Source organism: Pezoporus occidentalis, unplaced genomic scaffold (genome assembly GCF_034315485.1).
Source record: "Pezoporus occidentalis ecotype Australia unplaced genomic scaffold, CSIRO_AGI_Poc_V1 ctg25, whole genome shotgun sequence".
NCBI lineage: Eukaryota > Metazoa > Chordata > Aves > Psittaciformes > Psittacidae > Pezoporus > Pezoporus occidentalis.
In genome coordinates this window covers 7,117,743-7,141,761 of record NW_026914394.1, presented here as the reverse complement: position 1 = coordinate 7,141,761, position 24,019 = coordinate 7,117,743, and the positions used below count along the sequence as shown (strand labels likewise).

Sequence of the window (24,019 nt, the reverse complement as noted above, 5' to 3'; positions counted from 1 at the left end):
ATATAACTCTTCTAAGGCCACAGGCTGAAAAGGCACCTAAATAGGCTCTGTGACCTTTTCCTGAGAAGGCTGAATCTGTGTACACTGAGGACAGGCAACCTGCAACAACAGTCATGAAGTCAATGTGGTTTTCATTTCATGCAGCCCTCCCTGAATGTAAAACATCTTCATTAGCTGGGAAGTCAGCACCGTGACTGCTGCCAAATGCATTATATATAAACCAGCAGAACTGAACTGAATGAGGACAGAGCAAGGGAGAGAGGTTCCTAATTTATTTCTCCCGTTTGAAAGACACTAGCTCTGTGACTCGTGCAGAACTGGCCTTAAGAGAAGAATATTAAGAAAGCAAGAGGACTTATCACTTTCATAAAGCTCATACAGGTCATTTCAAAAACTCATCTAGGCTGCCCTAGCTTTAACAGGTTTGCTTTTGGTTTCTTCCCCCTCCTCCCCTTCTTGCTCGCCTGACCCTCCCAAGCCCAGCCCCTTTCCCCTGGTCAGGAGAAGGACAAATTGCTGCCTTTGCTAAACCCTGGGTCACAGCCAGTTGGCACTGGGATGCACTGCCCTGGGCTTCTAGCCCTGTCCCCTCGGAGACTGCACGTTTCATGTCAGGGCTGCATGTGCGGCAGCAAGTGAAGAGTGCGAGGCTGGAGTGCTGCACGCAGCCCTCCGACTCACTCCAAAACACACTGCTTAGTGCCATCCCACTAGATTAAATATAGCTGGCAAAGCAAGTACCAGCCTATTTTGTCCCTGCGAGCTTTCCCCTCATCACAGATGATTTTAAGCAGCTGAGAAGTCCCTGTGCAGTAATTACTTCAGAAGGCTGCTGCTTTAACAACGTGGCATGTTCTGAAGAGGAGACTCTCGTATCAGAGCCAAAATATACTGAATCCACTTGCTGGTCTGGCTCCCACCGAGATTACAGAGATCAGGCTATGAGAACACTTTGAGCCAGCATGTCTCTGCAGTCTCCACTCCAGGATGTACTGCAAAGGACACGTACTGTGCATGCTTTTGGGGGTGGAAACGTGCTTTACACTCTATTTGTGTGAACAAAGCTGGCAGCTTGGGCGGATATTGTGGAGCAAAGAAGCTCTATTGTGTTTGCCAGTCATCACGAGAATCAAATGAACAAATTTAGAATAAGCAAATTGGGCTGAAGTTCTTTAGCAGAAAACAGGCAAAGACTAGGCAGGCTTGATAAAAGAGAGCATAGGATATTCTTCCTGAAATAATCCATAGTAAACACTGGGACAGCAAAATTATCAGCTTATTTTGCTGTTCATGTAGTTGCTTAAGCGGTCTTTTAGATCACGTAGTAAATCTGAAGGAAAAATAGAAGATAAACTACTTGTGCCTCTCCAATTAAAAAAAATTCCTAAATTACAAGCTTCAAACCACATACACATCATCACCCAGGGAAAAAGGAATTGTGCGCCAAGCCAGGTGAGGCAGTTCACAATGACAGGAGTCACAGAAGTAACAAAACAGATGCAAAAGAGAATCTCCACCTAAACCTGAAAAGATTCCTTGACAATCCCCTCAAAAATTAAGTTTGGAATAGAGAGCTGATAAAGAAGAAGGAATGACTGAAGAAGAACACAGACACATCCCTAAACATGCATAGGAGGGAACACAAACCCTGTATATTTGGGACTCAAAATGCCACCAAATTCAGACCCCCTCTGCCTCAGTAAGCTGAAATCAGGCCAGGCAGTGTTCCCATTAGAAGCTGCTCTGGCTACTTCCTTCAGCTGTGAATCCAAAAAGGTGTTAGAGCAAGAATGACAAATATTTAGATAACAGAACAACTGTTCTGGGACAAGTGCAAAGCACAACACTTATCTCTGAGCCTAATTCACAACAAAAGAGGCAGAAATGAGAGTTTATATGTGTTTTATCAACAAGGTTAATTTATGTGGATCTCTCCTACCTTATTCAATGTGCATAAATAGCAGATATCCTGTACACATACAAGATTAGCCTGGTCCCATACTGCAGACAAGAAAAGAGAAGATGGGTGTTCCCCAAGATCCCTTCTCCCTCTCACAATGGGCTTCAGTATTTCTGAACCTTGCAGCTCTACTTGCACATCGCTCCTTGTCTTCCATAGAAGTCCCAGTCTGGGGCAAGAGCCACTCTGCCCTCCTAGTGACTCCATAACCCTCAGCACCCTCACTGTTCCCATTACAGATCTATCATTTATATCACCATTTTAATTCTGCAAATTCCTTCCATAATCTCTGGCTACTAAAAACCAGTCCCTGTCTGGTCCCAGTTTGTTCAGTGTCAGGTAAGTTTCCTCTGACCTGTAGATTCTTTTACTTTGAGGAAAAAAGGATGTTTTATTTTGTGAATTTGGTGCCCACAAGAGGAGTGCTATGCTGGTATCAGGTAGGGGAAACTGCAATATTTCCCATACTATAAGATTTCCCATATACTAAGATCTCCCATGTTCTATACAACAGAATCATAGAATCACAGAATGATTTGGGTTGGAAGGGACCTGGAAAGCTCATCCAGTTCCAACCCACTGTCACCTTCCACTAGACCAGGTTGCTCCAAGCCCCATCCAACCTAACACTGCCAGGGATGAGGCAGCCACAGCTCCTCAGGGCATGCTGTCCCAGCGCCTCAGCACCCTCATTGTAAAACATCTTCCTTATATATATATTTATAAGCTAGTCTGTATCTACCCTCTTTCAGTTTAAAACCAGAAAGCAGCAGCAGTACTGCTAGATCACTTGCTCCAAAGAACACTAGGAAACGTCTGTGTCCAACTCCCCTGCCACACTGCTTCCTCATATTACTTTTTTGTTGATTGCTAACTGGCACCCAAGAGTAAACTCAATTCTTGGTGGTTTTACACATCTGCAAAAGGGCAAGCATGCTTGTGTTCAGGACTGGGACAAAATAAGGCAGATATCTACCTACATCTCCTAAATCACATAAAGGTTTCAGGAGAAAAGAAAGGATTTTTGAAACCTTTTAAATATCCCATAAACCCCATAAGATATTGACAGGAAGTCGGGCTTTTAGTGAAACCAATTACCTTATTCCCAGAAGTTAGAGCACGTCTGTTAGACCCATGCAAACTACCAGCTAGGAACAACATGCAAGCTCTTATTTCAATGCTTCAAACCTGCTGCTATTTTACTGTGAAAAACTGCTCACACATTTTGTGTAGTCTCCATGGCTACACAAGGAAAGTCTCCTAAAAGTTCCAAAACTGAATGTGGGTGCTGGAGCTTAGAGGCCCTGTCTGCAAAGCATAGTGACATGCAGCAGCCCACTCAGGAAAGTCAGCCACTGAGTATCCATCACTTGAAAGGAATACCTATGCTGCAGAGAGAGATCAAACCTGCAGCCAATGAATCCCAGCCCTAAACTGAGAGACAACCCTTGACACGTAAAAGGACAGGTTATTTGCCACGGCAAATGCAGATTCTGCCGATGACTTTTCTAGGGCAAAGGAGGCAGCAGAGAATCATGTAAAATGAATAACTGTCCAAAAATATTCAGAAAACCATCTTTTCTTTCCTTTTTGCTCATGGATAATGGATGAGCCCTGAGGTGGCAGTGACTTTCTGCAACAACCAGCTCAGACCTGGACTTGGATCAGTAACCTAATTACAGTCTGCTTCTTGCTTCTTTCATGAGCTATTCAAGTATCTCAACAGAAACACAAAATGCTTTGTGTGTGTCTGATTACCCCAAACTGCCAGTGGTTAATTCCAAAAGCATATCCTCACTTAAAAATGGTAGTTCTACCACAAATTAAACTATTATAGCCATGAGTAAAATTAGGTCCCACATTAGTACTTTCTAAAATATCAAAGACATGATTAGCAAAGTCTTTTGTTCAAGATCTCTAGAGTCCTTGAGGTAATGAAAAACTGGGTCATGGTGCAGTTTCTCTTCAAGTAAATGCTGTGTTCAAGCAATACCTGCTCCTGTGACTCATGAAGTATTTGGTGTAGAGAATGGAAATACTGTACCAACACACATACACCAGCAGTAGTACCCCTGCCCTCTCCAGAACAGGAGGGGGAGGAGGGAAAGCAAGGCATAGCAGATGATTTTGAACAGTTTCCTGTTACGAGCCCTTGAAAGAAATCCAACCATACTTTCACCCTGCTTTCTGTTTTCTGAATTTCTCCTGACAGTTGGCTCTTTCGTTTGCCAGAACCACAACAAAGGACGGCCTTGAGTTTCCACACAGGCCATTTTCTCCCTCTCTCGTCTCTGATCATCTCACAAAGGTATTATTGTTGCTGGCTCACTGGGGCTCAGTGCACCTGAGGCAGATCAAAGGCACTTTTTAATGCCCGCCTGACCACACAGGTCTCTCTCCCACTGCATTAAATTAAACTCGATGATTAATCTCTGTAGCCCTGAGGGTCCCTTGGTGCACAGGGAGAGAGAAAATATATATTTCTATCAAAACACAAGTATAATATACTTTCATTTTATAGCCCTAATTAAAAAAAGGAACAGCTAATTTCAGCCAAATGCAGCTGCATAGAGGTCTCATTAAAACATAAATACAACTGCTCTGTGTGCTCGACATTTACTTTATGCAGTCTATGCAGGTAATAGATAAAAGAACAGTAAAGCAAAGTCCTTTCACAGATTAAATCCAGAGAAGTTTAGAATTTGCTTATTGTCTGCTGCCTAGAGATTGTTAGACTTCTCTGCAGATGAGAGAAGCAAAGCAGCTAAGGAAATGGTTATAAAATGCTGAGTAGTTACATTTAAATACAGATCTAGTTAAATCTAGCCTAAAACTGCACAAGCATCTATACCAAAGCTTGCTTAAAGTGACTAGGAGCCTTAAAAGGTTCTGCCTTGTCTATGGTGTGCAGTCTGTGTATGTGTATTTGGGGTTGGTTTAATGACAACAGAACATTGATTAACATCAACATGGACTTTGTCGGGTCACTTTTGTTACATTAGCAGGTTTAATGGGGCCACATCTCTCATGGTTATAGAGCACACATGCAAAAAGTGCTGTGAAAGTGTTTATACTGATAAGTCATGCTCTAGTTTGTGAAGCAAAACAAAGTATAGTTGTGACCTGGGTCTACGCTGGAACTTACCAATATACATGTATTAAAAATGAACAAATAACCACACACATCTCCTCCTCCAGGGCTAGTTATACTAAAGGAGTAAGTTAGAGCCAGCTGGCCCATTTCCAGCTGCTCAACACTGCCCTTACCTTTGGGGGAAACTGCGAGCTCCTCAGCTCATTTCAGGCAAGTGTTATGTGTCTATTACCTAACTCAGTTTAAGAATTTAAACTAACTCAAGTAAATGAAATATAGGTTAGGAAGGGTTCACACAGAGAGGGCAGAAACCTCCATCAAAAAACCTGGAAATAATAAAAGTAGTGGCAGGCTCGAAGGGGGACTTCTTCCCCCAGAGCTGGTATGTGCAGGGTGCCCTACCTGCCCTGTGGTAGACCAAGAGGTACCCATGTAATTTTTCAGAGACAGAATAAGCTAAGAGCGTGGAGTTTGAGGTTTGAAACTCTTGTTTAGGAAGGAATCCAAATATACTCCAGTTAAGCTTTTTTTTTTTTTTCCAATGCTTTGCTTCACAACAGTGGGATTATTCACATCTTTAAATTCAATCATATGCTAAAATGCTTTGTTGAACTACAGTCTGTGTGACAAGATCACCATTTATTCATGCTCAAAATCACCACATTTTCATGCTGTACTACAAAGACAACTTAACTTACTGTTAAGTCTGACATTTTATTATCAGCTTCCTTTATTTTTCTGCACTGGAGCTCTCTCCATGAAGCATGTTAGTCCTCTCTAACACCTCCAGTACTCCCATTGCCATTTGCTAATTTTGGAAAAATGCAAGCTATAATCAGTCTAAATTTAAGACCAAAATGAGTTTTAAACAAAAAATGCAGCAGAAAAGGGTACTTATCTAAAGGGAATGCTTTTAGACTCATACATTTTAAAAAGGTATAAATTTCAAAAGCAGACACTAAATTTGAATTGCAATCTCAGGAAAAGCTTTTGTATTAATTTACCGAGAAAAATTAGCAAAGTGAAAATGGCTTTTTGGGCTTTTTCTTTCTTTTTAGTCATGATACGTATCATAATTCTATACATCACGGCAACTTTCAGAGGTAGAAGGATTTACACTGATTAAGTGAAGAGGTGGGGGAGAAGGGCTGTGACTGAAGACATGCACTCCTTCTCCAAAGACACTATTCTGTAGCACACTGGTGACAGGCTTGTGACAGATAACTCAGGCTCAGAGTCTTTGGCTCAGATTTCAGGCTGCTCTTTAAGCCACTCCAGCATCGTGGTTTTTACTTTCCATGTCATTTTTCAGTATTGATTTCTACTACTATTAAAGTTCTTGCTTAATAGCAAATGCATGGTAATATATAATTAATATCCAAAGGTAAAGATAGAGTTACCAGAAAAAAAAAAAATCAAGGAAAAGGATAAGGGTGAGAAGGACAAAGGTCATTTTTCCCTTCGAAAACATTAGCTAGCATATTCCGCACAAATTAGGGCTATGCATACAACCTACCCCCATGTGGCATGAAGATGTTCCACAGATCATAGCAACTCGGGATGTAATTGGCTGGTTCTCACATGGCAGGTTATGTCCTTTCACATCTGCTCCAATTACTCCTATTAAAATAAAATTTGAAATCTATTTAAGAGAAGAGCAAGCCAACCCTCACAAAACAGCTTTTTCCACACACAAGTAACTGCCGCGTATCTCACACCACTGCTACAAATCAACAGCACCTACTTGGTCAAGAAGCAAAGTTATTTTATGAATTCAGATTGAAATGTATTTTTATTTCAGATACAAGATGATTCCTCTGATGCTCATGTTTATCACCATAATTTTTGAATGTTATTTTGACTACAATCTAATCTTTATTCTCTTTGGTAGTACACTAGCTTGCAGAATAAAAGGCAGTTTTGAAAGGCAGTTTGGTAGGCTGCAGATATCTTTATTTGTTCACAGTTTATAACGCATATACTGCATGATGTGTTATGTCAGGGGATGAGGGCTAAGTTGGCAGGAGACTGGAAGGCTGCCAGTTTTGTTGTCTTGACTGCTGCTGCTGTTGTATCCCTGTCAGACAGAACCATCTAAAGGAATATTACTCCTTCCCTTAGAGACCTGTGCTTGGCTCTGAGGAGCTTCTGCGTGCAGGACAGGACAGAGAACAAACTCAGCAAGCACTCAGCCTGCAGCAGAAGCACATACCCAGGAGATGCCAGAGAGGAGCCAGGAGCTTGCTTACAGAATGGGGCAAACCTACAGCCAGGCTTCAGTACGCATCACAGCCTGCTTAACTCACTTAAGGGCAGGCTGAAGTGGAAATCCTGCCCTCTCTTTCTCCTCTGCTAGGCTGCATTCTTGCATCACGTTGTGCTGCACCCAGCAAAATCCAGCAGCCCAACAAGTAATATTCTGTTGTTTGTCTTTTGTTTCTCTTGAGTATTACTTTTCAACTGTCAAACTGGTCACCAGACTGCACACTGCATCTGCAACGAGAAATCTGGTGACCAGTTTGCCAGTCCTCCTAAAAACATCTTCCTCCTCACTGTAGTAGAAATGAAAGCATTTGCCGGACATCACAAAAGATGCCAAGTGTTACTGCTGGTTAGTATGCTACATTTCATGAACACTTTCTTGCTTAAGTCACCATTGCAAGATTCTGCTATCAAATTGGTCTGCTGGGGCTTGTCTTACATGATTGCCATGGTTATTATGGCAATTCCATCATGGTTGGAAGTTAACTAAATAATCAGAAAATTAAAGGCTAAAGCTTTACGGTCTTCAAAAATCTGTCCTTTGTCCTAGCTGGCTTGTAACTACGTACTAGCACAGCTGTCATAGAGTTTATTTGTAAGGAAAGCTAAAAGTATGCCTTCTACCTCTAATGCTTTAATTTTTGCTGCTCAGAGACATGCATGTGTTCATATTAAGAATTTTGGACAGGGCTGTTTAAAAGCAATTTTCTGTACTAGGCAACACTATTACAATTTCTTAAAGGAGTTAAAAATAATGTTCACACTTCAGAGGGAACAAATCTATTCAACTGAATTGGCAGCATATGTTGCAAATGTATTCTCATAAACAATACAGAACTGAAGAGCTTCATGTTTAGATATTTTTTAATCAGTAAGAAAACATGCATTCTGCAAAACAGGCATGCAGGGCCTTTTTGAGATCAGTGGCTTTACTAGGGCTTACAGTTGAGTTGCTGGGGTCTTCCTACTTGAGATTAATTAAATTGAGGCATTAAATAAGTCTGGAACATTCCCATAACAATGAAAGCTTATATAATACCAGTGCTGTTATAAGTCACTTCCACCTTTAACTCAGTTGGCATTTTTCATACTCTGAGGCAGACTTAAAAATATCCTGAAGATTCTCAAGAGAGACTGAGAACAAGAAGTGTGTATAGCAGACAAAGTGTAGGAGAGATTGTAGGAAAGCATGTGATGCTTAGCATGTGTCCTTTTGGATCTCTTCCACAAAGTATTTTAGATACTGTGCAATAAATCTACTTCTGCTGAAACAATGCTGATGTCTTTTTAAAAGGTGCAATGTAAACATGATTTTTATGAGGCCAGTCCCAAATGACTGCCCTTCCATACTTGCATTTGTATCTGTAGGCTCTTATAAATCGGTACAGTAGGTCAAAATGTGAGACGCAACTACCCAGCTTTTCCATAATAGGTGTCAGATGGACTGATTCAGGAGTCATAGATGACCTCCACAGACATGCATATTAAGTAATTCTTTACCTTAATTTACTCAAAACTTTGAAACCTTCATAAACTTAAGTAACCTGTCCAGCAAAAACACACTTTCTATCCAGCCAAAAGCAGATCTGAACAGTGCATTAAAAGTTATTAACAATGAAAACAAGACATCCATCATGTCATTTGGTTTAGCCTGCAGGATAAGAGAGAGCCCTTGTCATTACTCTGCCATTACAGACTATTTTTAAACAACCAGCAGAATGTGTTCCAGAATAAGAATAATGACACCCACTGGATGCTGTTGTCCCACAGACTAATCTAATGCTCACTAATAAGCAAGTCATATCCTTCAAGCAAATTGTAACCCTCAATATTTCACTACAGTTCACAGAAGAGCAAGCACTAAAACATACATCAGCACCTTTTCAAACAAAAGTTTTACAAGAGTTACGTATTTCCAATATTTTCACATTTTAATTCATTCTTTCAAATATCTCTTCTCTGCTTTCTTCTGTGCCCCTTTTATCATTATTAAAAGATTAATATGCTTTAGTGCATTGCCATTCTTAACATCTTTGAATCAGAACAGTATCACTTCTATGACGTGTGTTCTTCTGCTTTTCTGCTTTTCCTTCAGGATTTTCAGCTCTGTGTTCTGCACAATGTAGGTTAAAGTAGACTTTAGAAAGGTTGAGGTTCTTGTTATTAACAGCTATGGATGAAGGAGAGCTATTCGGTATCCGAGATGTAGCCACACTATTCCTTTTCTTCACGTACATTTGCACTCTTGGGCTCTCCTGTTCCTGCTGTCCCTTTTGCTATCCGATTCTTTTCCTTCTTACTGTGCTTTCTGATAGTTTCCCCACCTATTTATTTCACCTCCTGGATTCAAGAAGGATCTTCCTTTTTTCCCAGACTCAAGTTATCATGTGATTAGCACGCAGATCCTCCTGTTGGGTTACTGACATCCTTATGCAATAACATCTCTCCCTCTCTAACAACCACCACCTATACATTTTATTTTCCTCCTGGCAATGATTTCAGTAGGCTGCTGGTGTTTGTAGTGCCATCTGGGAAAACATATTCTGATAATCAGGACTAGCATAAGCAGACTGTCTATCCACTGAAATCTTACTCTGATGGATGCCAGTAGCTATATACTTCCAGTGTTAGAGTTTCTTCATATAAGTAAGTCAATAGCAAATGAACAGACAGTTGCTCCTTCCTCTTCTTTAAATTCAATTCAGATTTCAGCACATGAAATTTACTGGGCACGCTTTCTGTGCTCTGAATCCAGTACTCACATAATGATTCCAATTAAACAAGGACCCTCCACTGCCATTTTCATGTGCTCTGTGACAATCCTGTTTTTCAGCAAGTTCATTATTTCAGCTTATTATTACATCCTTTTCAAGAACACAAAACTGCCAGGGCAGACAGTTTTAAACACATTTTTATGCAATTAGGATGCTAATTCACACAAACAGATTTTCAGGTAAGTCACAATAGCAGGGACACAACACATCTACAACTATGGCACTAAAACTCAGTGGTATTTTTGCAGCTGGATCTATAATCTAATCCTTCTGAGGTAATAAGAAAAGCAATCTACATGACGACTTAACCTCAGCAAAAACAGTTATCAAAAGCAATGTAAATGGATTTAAACATTCTGTATGTTCCAGGCCACAATTTCTAGAAGAATAAATGAAATTTAAACCACAAGAAAATACTTGAAGCACAACTGGTACTTCAGCAGTCAATCATATTCATTTAGATCTAGAGAAAAATCCTCTGATGAGCAATAGATTTCCACTGAACAGCACTATTTCAGTAACACTGAAACTTTCTGAGGTAAGACTTTTTTCTGAACTATCAAACTAAACCCACCTCAATTTCCTGCTGAAAAAGCTACATTAAATCCCTTTTTATTGACTTTATTTAGATAAGGCCAAAAAACATAGTAAGAAAATGAAGCCATGGAGCCTCACCTGATACATTTCAACACAGCTGAAACCTGGAACACCAGAATATAGTGCTGGAAAAGGAGAAAACCTAAGCAACAAGCCTCCCACTACAGTTAAGGATAAAAGTTGCAGAAGGGGAATGCTGTACAGAGGCCAGTTTCCCCTCTAGTCTGGTTTGTAAGTTTAGATACACATCACTGACATATTCAAACCCTCTAGATCAAAAGCAGTGTTTTTTTGCTATATATCTCCCATTGTGCTAGCAAAAACATATATAGAAAAAGTCTATATTGCATTTAGACAAAGTACAAATTACTTCTAAAACTAAGAAGGAAGAGTAACCATGAACAAGACTTCTCCCCTAGAATGTTATGGGTTTTATTTTAATTCCCTATCCCAAAGTTTTGAGCAACAGAAGATGCAAACTCTCAGCATGTTTACATGCCAAAACACTCGTGTATCAGTTCAGGAATTCAAAGTGGAAATAGCACAAGTTATCAAACAACATGGAAATCCAGCTGAAAAGAAATAAAGAGTGACAGCCCCTCTCTATAAATAGATATTCAATATTAGCAGTTATTGTGATGGGTTTGGGTTTTTAGCTATGCTATTTCATAGGAATAGCTTCAAAGCAAATTGTTGGATACAAAACAGGCTGTGAGAAAAATGGCTTTCTGAAATGAGTTCAAGACATTCCTGTTTCCAAGAATAGTAAATATGTGACTGAGTACCTAGTCCTCCAGCATGGGCATCAATGAGAGATGCTCCTACCGCAATCCCTTCAGGGAGACCGAGATCTCTTGCAGCTTCTGGCGTTAGACCTTTTCCAACAGGCTCTCCAGGAGACAAGACGTGGTTTCCTGGGCAGACACAAGAAAAACCAAACACCTGTCAATTGACTAAACAGAAAAACAAGTGTGTATGTTATTACAAGAACTCCCTTCCTCTCCCTCAAGTCAGTGTGGTGCATATAAACCAAAACAGTGCACCAAAGAACTCTATCTGATTAAGAAGTATCTTTCATTATCTGTCTGTGTATTAAACACAACCATGCTAGCTCAGGCTGTCCCACAGCAATTTAAAAGTTCAAAAGTATTCAGTGTCCTATCTAGCCACAAAGATTTCACCGCAAGCAATTAAATTCTGCTTGGCATCTTTCCAAGAGATATGAAATACTTATGCAGAAATCCCACATTCCTGTGGGAGCTCTGACTAGATGCCTGCAGCCATTCTCTGGGCATGTGAATGAGATTCAGCTCAGAGATTCATGCTCGCAACTGAATCTGCACCTGTTGCATCAGGCAAGGGCCATCTTTTTTTTCCATTTCTGTCCTTTTCAGCAGTTTCTACTAGGAGTAAGGTGTCTATAGTTACAGAAACTCTAAAGGAGAAACTGCTTTATGCAGTAAATTCCTCCTATTGCAGCTGCATTTCCTCACAGATTTAAATAATCTCTTCTGAACCTTCACTGGTCTTAGGAAGTATCGAGAACGTTATGGTCATTATGACCACAAGCAGAGCAACCCTCAGTCCTTTCACCTAGCGGGAAGTCCCACCTGCATTTGGCTCTGCTACCATAGCATCATAGACTCCTAGAATGGTTTGGGTTGGAAGAGACCTTAAAGCTCATCCAGTTCCAACCCCTGCCACAGGCAGGGACACCTTCCACTAGAGCAGCTTGCGCCAAGCCCCATCCAACCTGGACTGGAACACTGCCAGGGATGAGACATTATGTACCATAAATAAATAATTTTTAACATAAATAAATTTAAATACCATAAATACATTAATTTTAAACATAAATACATTTAAATACCACAAGTATTTATATTCCACAATAAATGTAATAAATACAATATTATATATTATTATATATATTTAATAATACCAGAAATAAATTTAAAATCAAAAATAAACTTATCATAAACATATGTGCCACTAAGTTTTGTCTTGCGAAAAGAGAGTTTTTCACTAATTAAATCAGCGTGATAGAGATTGCTCAGAGCTTAGAAGAACAAATCTAGATTTTCAGAATTTAAGGACACCCCCTCAACAGCCTCCTCTCCGACTGCTGAGTACAACCATGGACTGACAGCTCCTGGAACCGCACACACTTCCCTGTTTTTGGAAGGATTTGGTGGGTGAGAGACAGGGAGAGGCACCGCACACCTCCCCATCAATACCATGGCTTTTAGCACGTGTCTGCAGCATTTAATAAGTTCACCAAGTCTTCTGGGCAGAGATGACAAAACTCCTTTTGAAAATAAAACAAGCTTTTATTCACAGTTAATTCTACTGAGCATGGTACATCTAAAGCACGTTCTGATGTGTAGGGAAGTAAAACATCCTCCAAACCAAAGATTAATTAAGAAAAAGAGCATATTGTATCAGGAATACACTAATGCCTATGAGTTTAATCTTCTAGAAATAGTTATACTACCTTACTGTTAAGAGGAAAAGAAGGTTATGATGTTAATTTCACAGATGGAAAATGGGTCTTCAATTGTACGTATCACTTAGGTCTTTGTGCTATAAATGATGTTGGCTCCTCACTCCAAGGAAGGTGCCCACTTCCTGAATGTTGCTGTGTATGGAGCACTTTTGCACAACTTCTTGGTGTTCTAAACTATCTAAAGCCACTCTGCCACCTCTGAAATGCCAGGCTGGATCTCATACTGGAGATTTAAAACAAGTACGGATAGCCAAAACTTTTGCACTTGACCTTGGGTTTATATTCTCATACTGGAGGCAGTAACCAAACCTCACCATTTAGATTATACAGAAGGAAGTACCTCCTCACAGGAAAAAAGATGCCTATATTTTATTAATTCTTAATGTAAAGTCAGAACATTGTGTTAGCTTTCTCAAAATGTGCATCTTTTGCACCTCCAGTAAGTCAAGAGCAGGATGTGTCTCTTTAACAGAACGTTTGTATTACTTTTCTGGCTTTTTAAGACCTTGGAGAATAATACCAGTAAAACAAAGCTGTCTGGTTCTGACATTCAAAGACCCTGCAGGTAGAAGGTTCAAAAGAGTTCATGCAGTTAAAACCACATCTTTTTCTTCAGAATCAGTCACCTGACCTGAAAGTATACTGCTATGTTGTATATACAGCATGAGATGAAATTCATCTGAAATAAAACCTCTTTCCAGGCACTCAGTTCCATGGTTGGTTTGTTTATATCAGTCAGACTGGTCAAACATTTTAGTGTGTAATTATTATGTGGTTAAACTCCATTTCAGAGATCAGGGCTACTATTAGACAAAATCTTTTCATACCAGCTTCTTGATTACTGTATTGCTAGTTAATGAGCATTAAGGGAGCAATTTCAGAGATAAAGATAATCCTCTCTTCTAAAGCAGCAGTAGAAAATGACCCTATAGATTGCTTTGATGCTAGTTATGTATCAGAATGACCAGCAGCATTGCTATTCCCCACGGGCATAAAGCATGTGAGAACATGCAGAGATGGGTTTCTTGTGATGCAGCATAATTATCTTGTATTTAAAAATACTGAATTAACAGTAGAGTGTGCCCCATCTGGTTTAGGAGTCAAAGTGAACCCGAACAATTATTCCTTGACTGAAAGCACTTTCTGGGAATCTGGGAAGTGGCAGCAGACAGCATTCACCCATGAGATGGGTGAAGGAGAGTCTCCCAGGTCACCCAACAGACAGGGAGTGCAGAAGAGGAGCCAGCAAGTGAGGGCAGCTAGGAGAGGATACTGACTCTGCCCCTCTACTCCATCCTCCCAGCTTTAGAAGTCAGTGGAAGCTCTCCTACAGCCATATGATATGTTCATGAGGAGCTCTGTTAAAGGGAAGAAGCAGACTCTGCATGGACACTCTCTGTCATCATGTTAGTGCTTAAGGCCAGGTTGAATGCAGGGTTGGGTGTCATGGTTCAGTGTGTTGTGTCCCTGCCTATGGCAGGGGGGTTGGAACTTGATCTTAATGTCCTTTCCAACCCTAATTCTATGATTATATGAGTCTAGAAGTTGCCTTCCCACCCACATAAGTGTGAGTAAGTAGGTGTGGAATGGGTAGAGCCTTGACTGAACTACATGAGTAGAGACCCGGAAAGGGAATTGCAATTCTCATGGTTTACTCTTCACTGAAAAACTATAAATTCAGTGAAGCATCAGTATGCTCAGAATCTGTAGATATAAAACTATGAAATGATAAAAGAAAAAACACCAAAGGGAAACCACAATTAAAGAGTAAAGCATTTGTACTCCAGTATAAACCAGAGAGAATGAATGGATTCTTACTTGAGCACAAAACAGTGCCTTTAGAAGTCAAGGGACAGCTGCTATAAAAATAAAGGTATTCTACAGCTCCACACCAGCACTTCAACGGCAGGTGCTGCCACCCCTAAATCCTACCTGTCAGAGGAAAGAAGCTGTCAGACAGGAGGAAGGGAAATGAGAGCTGCCTGCACACAGAGGCGGGCAGTGAGTATTACAGAAGGCTGCATAAAAGAGGCAGTGAAAGGACCGAGTCTTCTCAGGGCTCCTGCCAAAGTAAATGTATCGAGTCTTTTGTTTACAGTAGTCTCCTGCGCAAGTCATTTACCTTTGCTATAATGACTTCCAAAATTAGACCTAACCAAACAAACCCATAATGGCTGAAGCTGGAGAACTTTCTGTTTCACATTCATACAGCTGTTTCACTAATGCACTGCCTTAATCCCCAACCTTTTCATTCTGTACGAGACAGACTATTTCTAGCTATTTTTTCCCCTATAAAGCAGTGAGTTTACAAAAGGAAAAAGCTGTCTGAATCTCTTCCTCTTCTTTCATCCTTCTTCGAAGACTAATGTCAGAATGTGCTATTATCAGGCTTTGTTTACAGAATTTGTGGTACCAAGGACCCTCTACCTTTTTGAGGCAGTTTCCACAGCAACCAGCTGTTTACCAGACGCAACACACAAGGCAGACAATACATCTTCAGTCAACTTTGGTTGATCAAAATTCACTGTACTGGCTTACTAATATTTAACAGAACTAGGTACTTTAGGACACAGACCTTTAAAACCAACAAAGCGAGCGCAGCAGGGGGCCCAGCTGACTCAGCTATGATACACTCACTGAGAACAGCTTCTCATCTCTCATGCAGAACGTGGCTGCATTTCACATTCACTCACATTTGCCTGTGTAAGTGCATAAAAGGAAGAAAAGCAAAAGGATGTGTTCCTTTTCCTCGCTAACTTGACACAAGCAAACTTGAACTTGGATATACCAAACCTTTCCTGAAATCCCAGCAACACCAGAAAGAAGCCCTACTGTCCTGTCTCCATTTTACAGCCTCCCCCAGACTGGACCACCTAAATGCTTTTTAATTTAAAAGACAATGCACAAAACATGTATCCTGTTAAATAAAAGATATATAACATGCAGTGAAGAAGTTATCTAGTTAAAGGAAATGGTGGTAAATAAACACCAAACGAAACAGGACCTTAGTAAAAAGAAGCACTGCCCATCCAAACGAATCTCAAACAGCAGTGGGAGGGATTTCCCCCTCAATGCTTTGACCATTACTTACAAAACTCGTAGACAATCTCTAATTTTTTGTATAACAATCCCCGCAATGACAAAATTCTGGGATACATAAGGAATATGAATAAATAATATTACAAATCTTCTGACACATCATTCCAACCCTATCTCATAGACAGTACATAGCCAAATACCACTCTCACATTTAACTGAGATATATATGGCTGGCTGTTCTACAATTGTAGCCCAGCTGATCAACAAGAATAGCACTAAGATCAGAAGAAAGCAGGATAACAATATAGAATATAACATTATAATATTATTTTTTTCTTAGGACTGAATGCATGGTGCTTAAAGGGTGTTAAAACAGCCAGATTTGGGGAGGGTTTAACCTGGAAATACCCTCCATACAATTTCCTGGTTGGCAGTTAAAAATGTCAGGGTTTTCATTCAGGAAACCCCAGACAAATTGTGATATTATAGGCCAGTTTATTTAAAAGTGAGAAAAACAGTTGGTTAAACAAAATCACTTTGGCTTTCTTCAGTTCAAAATCCATCTCTGTCTATGCGAGCTACCACAATAGCTTGAGGCAAATCTAATTTGGGTCCTTTCCATCCCACTCTCCCATGCAGCTTATGCCTTTGGCTGAACTACATCTCAACTACCTAACATATAATTACTGAAGGCAGACATATTAGGTTGCTAAATACTGGAAAAAGCAAGCAACCTATGTGCAGGCAGATCCTGATTCATTAAGCTGGAAAGTAAATTGGTCTGCAGACCATAGGTGCCTACTTCAACAAAGACTACCGCCTTCTTGTCCAAATGAAAGGGAGCTACTTCATGTATAAATGATAAGCTTTGCTGGTTAAAGGTCAAAAGAAAAAGAAAGAAAGCATTCCGCATCATTGGATCATTAGGCATGTACATTGACGGGCAGGACTGAGTTTTCGTTACTAGATTTCAGTGAGGCAGTGCAGAATGAACATCTCTTGTAATGCATAGTTCACGACTCACTACGCTGACCTGCATGTGGGTATGCAATACATGCATTTAGGTGTCTTACTAAGTCACTAAATGTGATGTATTTGCACCCAGACTCAGCTACTTTATCTCACATATTTTCTTGCAAGCAGTAAATTCAATAGGTTGATAATTTAGATTTCTGGCACTTCACAGTATTCCTAACAGTCTCTCTAAATACAAAGATTATCAATGTAATGACATGACTATTGCTATACTTCGAGTTGCAAGTAATCAGACTTTGGTTTGGTACAGCACATCACTAAATTGAACAGGCAATTTAGCTTGTGTTAATTACAGATTATTACTTAACAGAATGGTTTTTATTACTGGATTTTTTTTTTTAATAATTCACATGATAGCAACGCCTCTTTGAAGAAATAATTATCCCTTTTCAAAACTGAAATAACAGACCAAAAATAACCTGATAAGTTACTGAAAGGATGCTTTTGAATCTTTCAGCTAAGCTTCTGATAACCTGCACAAGCTTAGTCCCCACCACATTCACACAGTACCCAGCTCCAGTGCCCATACAGAGGAGATACTGATGCATTGTAAATGGGTCAGAAATGGGTCAGGAAAGCAATTGCAAGGACTGAGAAGTGTGACAGTTCACATAACAGATTTGGGGGAAAAACCTCAAGCAGCTCAGTGTTTTCCTTTAATGTAGGAAACTTCAGTCTGTGCAGGTCAGGCATGTCGCTGCAGTCTGCCAGACAGGAGAAAGAAGTTAAAGTTCAGGTGAAAAATAAACTGCATTCTTTAATTAATTCATTAATTTTAAGAAATGACAGCAACCAACAATCAAAAGCTTGAAGTCTGAAGTGGACTCTCCATGACAGGAAACCATAAAATCAAGACTGGTTCCAAGATACACTTCAACCTATTCAAGCATTAATTTTAGGGAGTCCAACAGCCTCTGACTTAGAGGAAGTTGGCAAAATGTTTGACATAGTCCTTTGGGTTTGTGAATCCTGACTCATATAGCAGACACCATCGGTTTGAAAGCTATCTCAGTGTGAGGCTCAAGGAAAAAGAAGACGAAGAACAAATCAGGACCAGAAAGAGGAAGAATCAGGTAAAAAGAAGAAATAACCCTGAACTATTCTGAGAAATGCTTTTTTTTTAGAACTGTATGAAAAATAAGAAGGGAGGATAATATTTGAGAAATATAAATATTAAGCAATCACAACAGGCAAGAGGTCTGCTCAAAGCTTCTCCTATGCCTCTAAAAACAGAGATTCCAGGAAAAAGCTCCGCAAAGAGCTCCTCAAAGAGGAAAGAGAAAGTTCACAAGTCCACAATGTTACCAGAGTAGAAGAAAACATGATTCCCCAGGCAGGCAGAATCTGAGACCAGACTCATGATCAGTGGCACATGTAGAAATATAGAACTCCAGAAGCGGACAGTGGGAAATCTTTGTATCATTACTTTTGAAAGCTCTAAGCTTTTGCTAGTAGTTGTCTCAGCTGTGACAGAACCTGAGGTTGAAAGAGCATCATAGTTTTCGCTCCTTGCAACAGAGAGGTAGAAGTCAAAAGGTACTATCTGCCAGCAGGACTCAACCCGATGATAAGCAGGGTGAATGATGGTTCATTTCCTTACAGTGGAAGAGGAATGGAAAATGTCACCCAGAAGCACTGTGAAGAAACCTGAGCTACCCAAATTTAGCTCAGCCTATTAAAGAACAGTTATTGGAAAGAGGAAGAATACCTCAGGCTGGAAAAATTGTCTGACTCAGGAAATTCAAGAAAGGGAAAAGCAAAGTTCTGCACATGAGGTGGAAGGACCCATGTACCAGGGCAGGCTGGGGGCCAATTGGGAAGCAACTTGGCAGAAAAGGACTGTGAGGCCAGGTGGACAACACATTGAACATGAGCCAGTGATGAGCCCCTGCAGCACAGGCAGCCAGCAACCTCCTGGTCCGCATTAGGAGGAGTGCCATCAGCAAGCCCAGAGGGGTGACCTTTGCTCCCTGCTCAGGCTACAGATGGATGTTGTGCTTTATACTGAGCTCCCCAGTACAGAAACATGGATGTACTGGAGCAAGTCCAAAGAAGGACCCCAAAGATGACTGAGCCACGTCATATGAGGAAAGACTGAGACACCTGAGACTTTAAGCCCAGCAAAGAGAAGGTGGTGGTGGGTTGCAGATCATATCAATGTGTATATAAATATCTGATGGGAGTAAAGATGATGGAGCAAGACTCTTCTCAGGGGCACCCAGTGGCAGTACAAGTGTCAAGGCACACATACTGAAATACAGAATCTATAATGGTTTGGGTTGGAAGGGTCTTAAAGCTCATCCAGTTCCAAACCCCAGCCATGGGCAGGGACACCACTGAAAAAATGTTTTTGCTGGGAAAAGGTGGTCATGACACTGGAACAGGTTGCCCAAGGAGATATTGGGAGTCTCCATTCTTGGAAATATTCAAAACTCAAGTGGAAACAGCCCTGAGCAACCTGCTGTAGCTGTCCCTGCTTTGAGCAGGAGAAGCTGGACTAGATAATTTCAGAGGCCCCTTTCTAACTTCAACCATTCATGTGATGCAGTGATCTCACGATGGAAAAAACATGAAATAAAATAGAAATCACAGGAACATGTCGCTTTTCTGAGAAAAATTCCTTCTAACTTCTTACGGCTGAATCATATATCATGAAATAATGCCTCAAGCTTTGAGGAAGGAGACACCCTAAAACCTCTTTGCACTGTGCCAGTTCCAGCGCCTTTATATTTGCTACAGCTCTTGGACAGACTGAAATGACAGGAAGCCAGAAAAATGTTAGCATATTTGGAACACTCTTCAGTTGTAAATTCCATGGATTTTGACAGCATGTAAGTGTAAACATCCCCTGATTCACCCTTTCAATTTTGTTTTAAGTTGTAACGTGTTCTAATTTACTGGGGATAGCAAAAGACCAATGACGGACAGTAAAGGGATTCCATATGTCACAGCATTTTTACTTATTATTCTCTACCATTTGCAAAGCATCGTGATAAAGCTTGTTGTTATAATCCAGCTTTATGAAGAACTGGCAGCTACAAGCTGACCTGAAAAAACAAATCATCATCCCTTTCTCTCAGCCTTCAAGGAATCCCTCATACACACAGGAGCATCTGGCACCAAAGGCCTTAGAAGAGATAGAAAACTGGCAGAACTAATAGATTGACCATTCCCTTCACAGCTGCTGCAGCATAACTTAATATTGACTGTACTCTCCCACCCTGGACTGAATCTTCCATTTTCAGCCTAAATGTAAATAAATGAATAGAACTTCCAAGTACTACTTGGAATAGCACTTGGAACAGTACTACTACAGACGGAGAATACTCCTTCTGACAAAACACAAAACGCAGGCAGGCTCTACTTGAAGTGTAAGAAGTGAGGTATACAATACTGTTATCTTCATCAGCTTTGTGTATTGTCCTGGGTTCAGCAGTAGCAGTCATTTTTCCCCTTCTTGGTAGCTGGTGCAGTGCAGTGTTTTGACTTTCAGCTTGGGAACAGAGCTGATAGTGATGTTTAGGTTTGGCCAAGGACTTTGTGAGCCTCATGCTCTGCCAGGGAGGAGGGGAGCCAGGAGGAAGCAGAGACAGGACACCTGACCCAAACTGACCAAAGAGGTATTCCATACCACAGCACGTCATGCCCAGGATGTAACTGGGAGTTAGCCGGAAGGGCTGGGAGTCTGCAGGGTTGGAGGAGGTATCGGTCAGAGCTTGGTCGGGCTGGGGGGGCGAGTTATCGGTCGGCTGGTGGTGAGATGATGTATTCTCTTCCCTTGTTATTTCCTTTATCATTATTATCATTGGTGGTAGCTGTAGTGATCTGTGTTATACCTTAGTTACTAAACTGTTCTTATCTCAACCCGTGGGAGTTGCATTCTTTTCGATTCTCCTCTCCGTCCCTCCGAGAGCAGGGGGAGGGCAAGAAAAGGGGGGGAAGTGAGCGAACGAGTTACCTGACTGGGTTTAAACCACGACATGTATAAAAGTAGACAGTGGCACATGTAGGAATATAACCATTCATTTACACATAATAACATCTTGATAAATTAATAGCCTGCTGTTTTGTCATTTTTTGAATGCCTAAAGGATCACAGAGCTGCACCTATATTTGAAAACCCAGCCTGCTGTAAAGGTCGTGCACAGTAAGGACGACAGCAGGTACCAGTCAAGAGTCACAGCTATCAAGTCCCAAATCAACTACAGTTTTCTTTGCTACCGATTTATGAATAAGTACTAAGAATGCAAGAGCATTAGAAAAGAACATCTAGTTTTACAATTCTACTGAGCCTTCTTTTCAGCGCATTCAAAACAGCATACACAAGTGCCCAGGTACATTGAAACAAGCAGCTTCCAGTCCCCAAAGTTCTGGAATTAAGAGTTATAGACAAGAACTATCCTGTCTGCTGAAATCACAATCTGTCCATGCAAGAGTTATTTTCAAGTACTCCAAGTTCAAGGCAAGCACTGATTTTCCATAAAATTTCTGAGATTTAAACAATCCAAACACTTTTCTTAGTTTAGCCTCAGCTGTTCATCAAGATTCCATAAATATGAGCTGTGTATTTATTCATTTCTGTGCACTGCTCCATCACAGCTGAAAAAAAGCAACAGAACTGCCCTTCACAAAAGATATATTTTAGCCTTCAACACACAACCCACAAGATCAGTAAGACCTATTCTGCAGTACCTGCAATGCTCTCTCAGACAAAGGCCCATCTTCAACCAAAACCAGACCTGGTATGAAATACTACCATTCAATAAAAAATCATTACTTGGTCCCTAAAGTAGCCCCTGAAGTAGAGAGCTGTGGTGAAAATTTATCAGGCATTTTCCTCCAAATGGAATATATGCTTCAGTACCCTAAAAGGTCTGGAGTACATGAAATTTTAAAGGGATTGTTAATGTCTTTCTAGGTTTTATAATACCACAAAGAGATGCTCATCATGCACTATCACCACAGCAGATAAATGCTAATGCCTGTAGTACACAACACTTTCAGAGTGGTTTTGAATACAAGACATCTTCTACTCTCTTGGTGGGCAAATTAATGGTATCAATAAATTTTGTAGTATCTCCAGATAAGACTCTTTACCTTCACAGACGAGCCTGAAATCCATGAGGTACAGAAAGGACCACAAACAACTTATGGCATGGATTCCCTGAAAGGTTAATCTGCTCTGAAAAATGTAAAATGTCAAAGGCCTGGGAACTCTCATATGTGAACCCACATCTTGATGTGGGAAAAGTCTGTGGAAGATCCTAAAGGTCAGATGTGAGGGTCCCCCTTATCAACAAGGTCATGTGTTAAGTTAAACTGAAACCAGGAGAAGCGCACTACCTGGAACCACGAGCACCACTGTGATTACAGTAAATATATCCTTTAAAGGGCAAGCCATTTTAAAAGTGATGTTTAAAAGAGATGTTTATCAGAATAAAGAATTATGCACATTAGAAAAGTTGTTCTTAAGTAATCTCCATAAATATTTCCAATGTCATGAAAGGTAAAGCTACTTATAAAAAACTATCTAGTCATAACTATTCATCTGTCGTTATTTCTGACTGGAAATTACTTTTTTAAAGAGATCCAATAAAACAAAAGCAAAACCATGTAACTTTTCTGCCTATTTTAAACTGGTCAACCATATATTTACTTTTGCTACAGTAAGAAAATGTTGCCAATTTTATCTTGGGATATTTTGCTTTGTTTAGAAAGAAATGATGATTCAGAGCCTGCTAATCTTTTAGGAGAGATATGTGAGAAAAATACCATTATCTCTCTTTGTAAGGGGGTCATGCAGGCATTAAAATACATCCTTGTATTTGAGCTAAACAAACCTTAAGCAGACATGCACTGACTTGGACAAGCTTGAGAACTGAAAAGGAAATTCCACTAGAATTACTTCAGACTTCTTAGTTTTTGGTTTTGTTTTCATTTTAGGAGGAGTTTTTGACCATGCACAATCTCCCTTCAACCTACTCCTACCTAGGTTATCTGGCAGGTTCGAGTTCCTTAATCTGCAAGCCTGCTAAATCTACTGCTTCAAATTCTTTTCTGGCAGCTGTAGCACGCTATGATGTGCCTCCTGGAAGCACACTGGTAACTGTTTGTCCAGATGAGTTACTTAAACAAATTGCTTTTCTTTTGTATAATGTGCTGAAGTTAACAGCAGCTGAGGCTGTTCACTTATGGGACAGTGCCCTGAAGCAATATTATAATACAACTTGAGCTGAGTTTTGCAAGGTGTGATCCTGTGTTGTTTGTGCTCAGCATAGCACTTGTGGGCTCCTGGCAGTAGGTTTATGCAGTGATGGTGCCTCAACACTAATGCCAACGCCCTGGGAGTTGGTAGGAAACAGCCTCCCACTATACAAGACTACAGTTTGACCAGTGCTGCTTGAGCATGGAATGGCACTTTCTCAGTAGGTGGATCCACGCTGTCCTGGTCAATTTAAAGTCATTAAATGAAAGCCAAGCTTATTCAGGGTGCTCTTCCCAAGTCCAGCAACACTACTCATTAAAACAAGCAAACCTCCCAAACTTTCACTGGAACAATGTCACCATTCCCATTTTCCCATGTAAGGGACACTGATAAGATTAAGGGTGGCAGAATGCGAAGCACTAACACAGCTCTCAACACAGACTTCAGCACTGTTGAGCAGCTCTTGGGTGGAGAGAGAGTTGCTTTGATTTGGTCATGTCTTGTCTCCTTCTGAAGCTAAACCCTTCCAAGAGACTCCAACAGGTGC

At 40.5% G+C, this 24,019-nt stretch overlaps 1 protein-coding gene across 20 annotated transcripts in view; it reads right to left on the bottom strand.

Annotated features, from left to right (window-relative positions):
* The window catches only part of FGGY (FGGY carbohydrate kinase domain containing), a 448,818-nt gene that overhangs the window by 62,625 nt on the left and 362,174 nt on the right, over positions 1 to 24,019 (bottom strand). For all 20 annotated transcript variants that reach the window (XR_009965693.1, XR_009965694.1, XM_062623156.1 and 17 more), the window contains 2 exons: positions 11,473 to 11,601; positions 6,571 to 6,674 (listed from right to left, as the gene is read on the bottom strand). Coding sequence is in view for 18 of the 20 variants with exons in the window: in XM_062623156.1 (XP_062479140.1) it covers positions 6,571 to 6,674; positions 11,473 to 11,601 (233 nt within the window). In the remaining 2 variants the exon portion in view is untranslated. The remainder of the gene's footprint in view (positions 1 to 6,570; positions 6,675 to 11,472; positions 11,602 to 24,019) is intronic.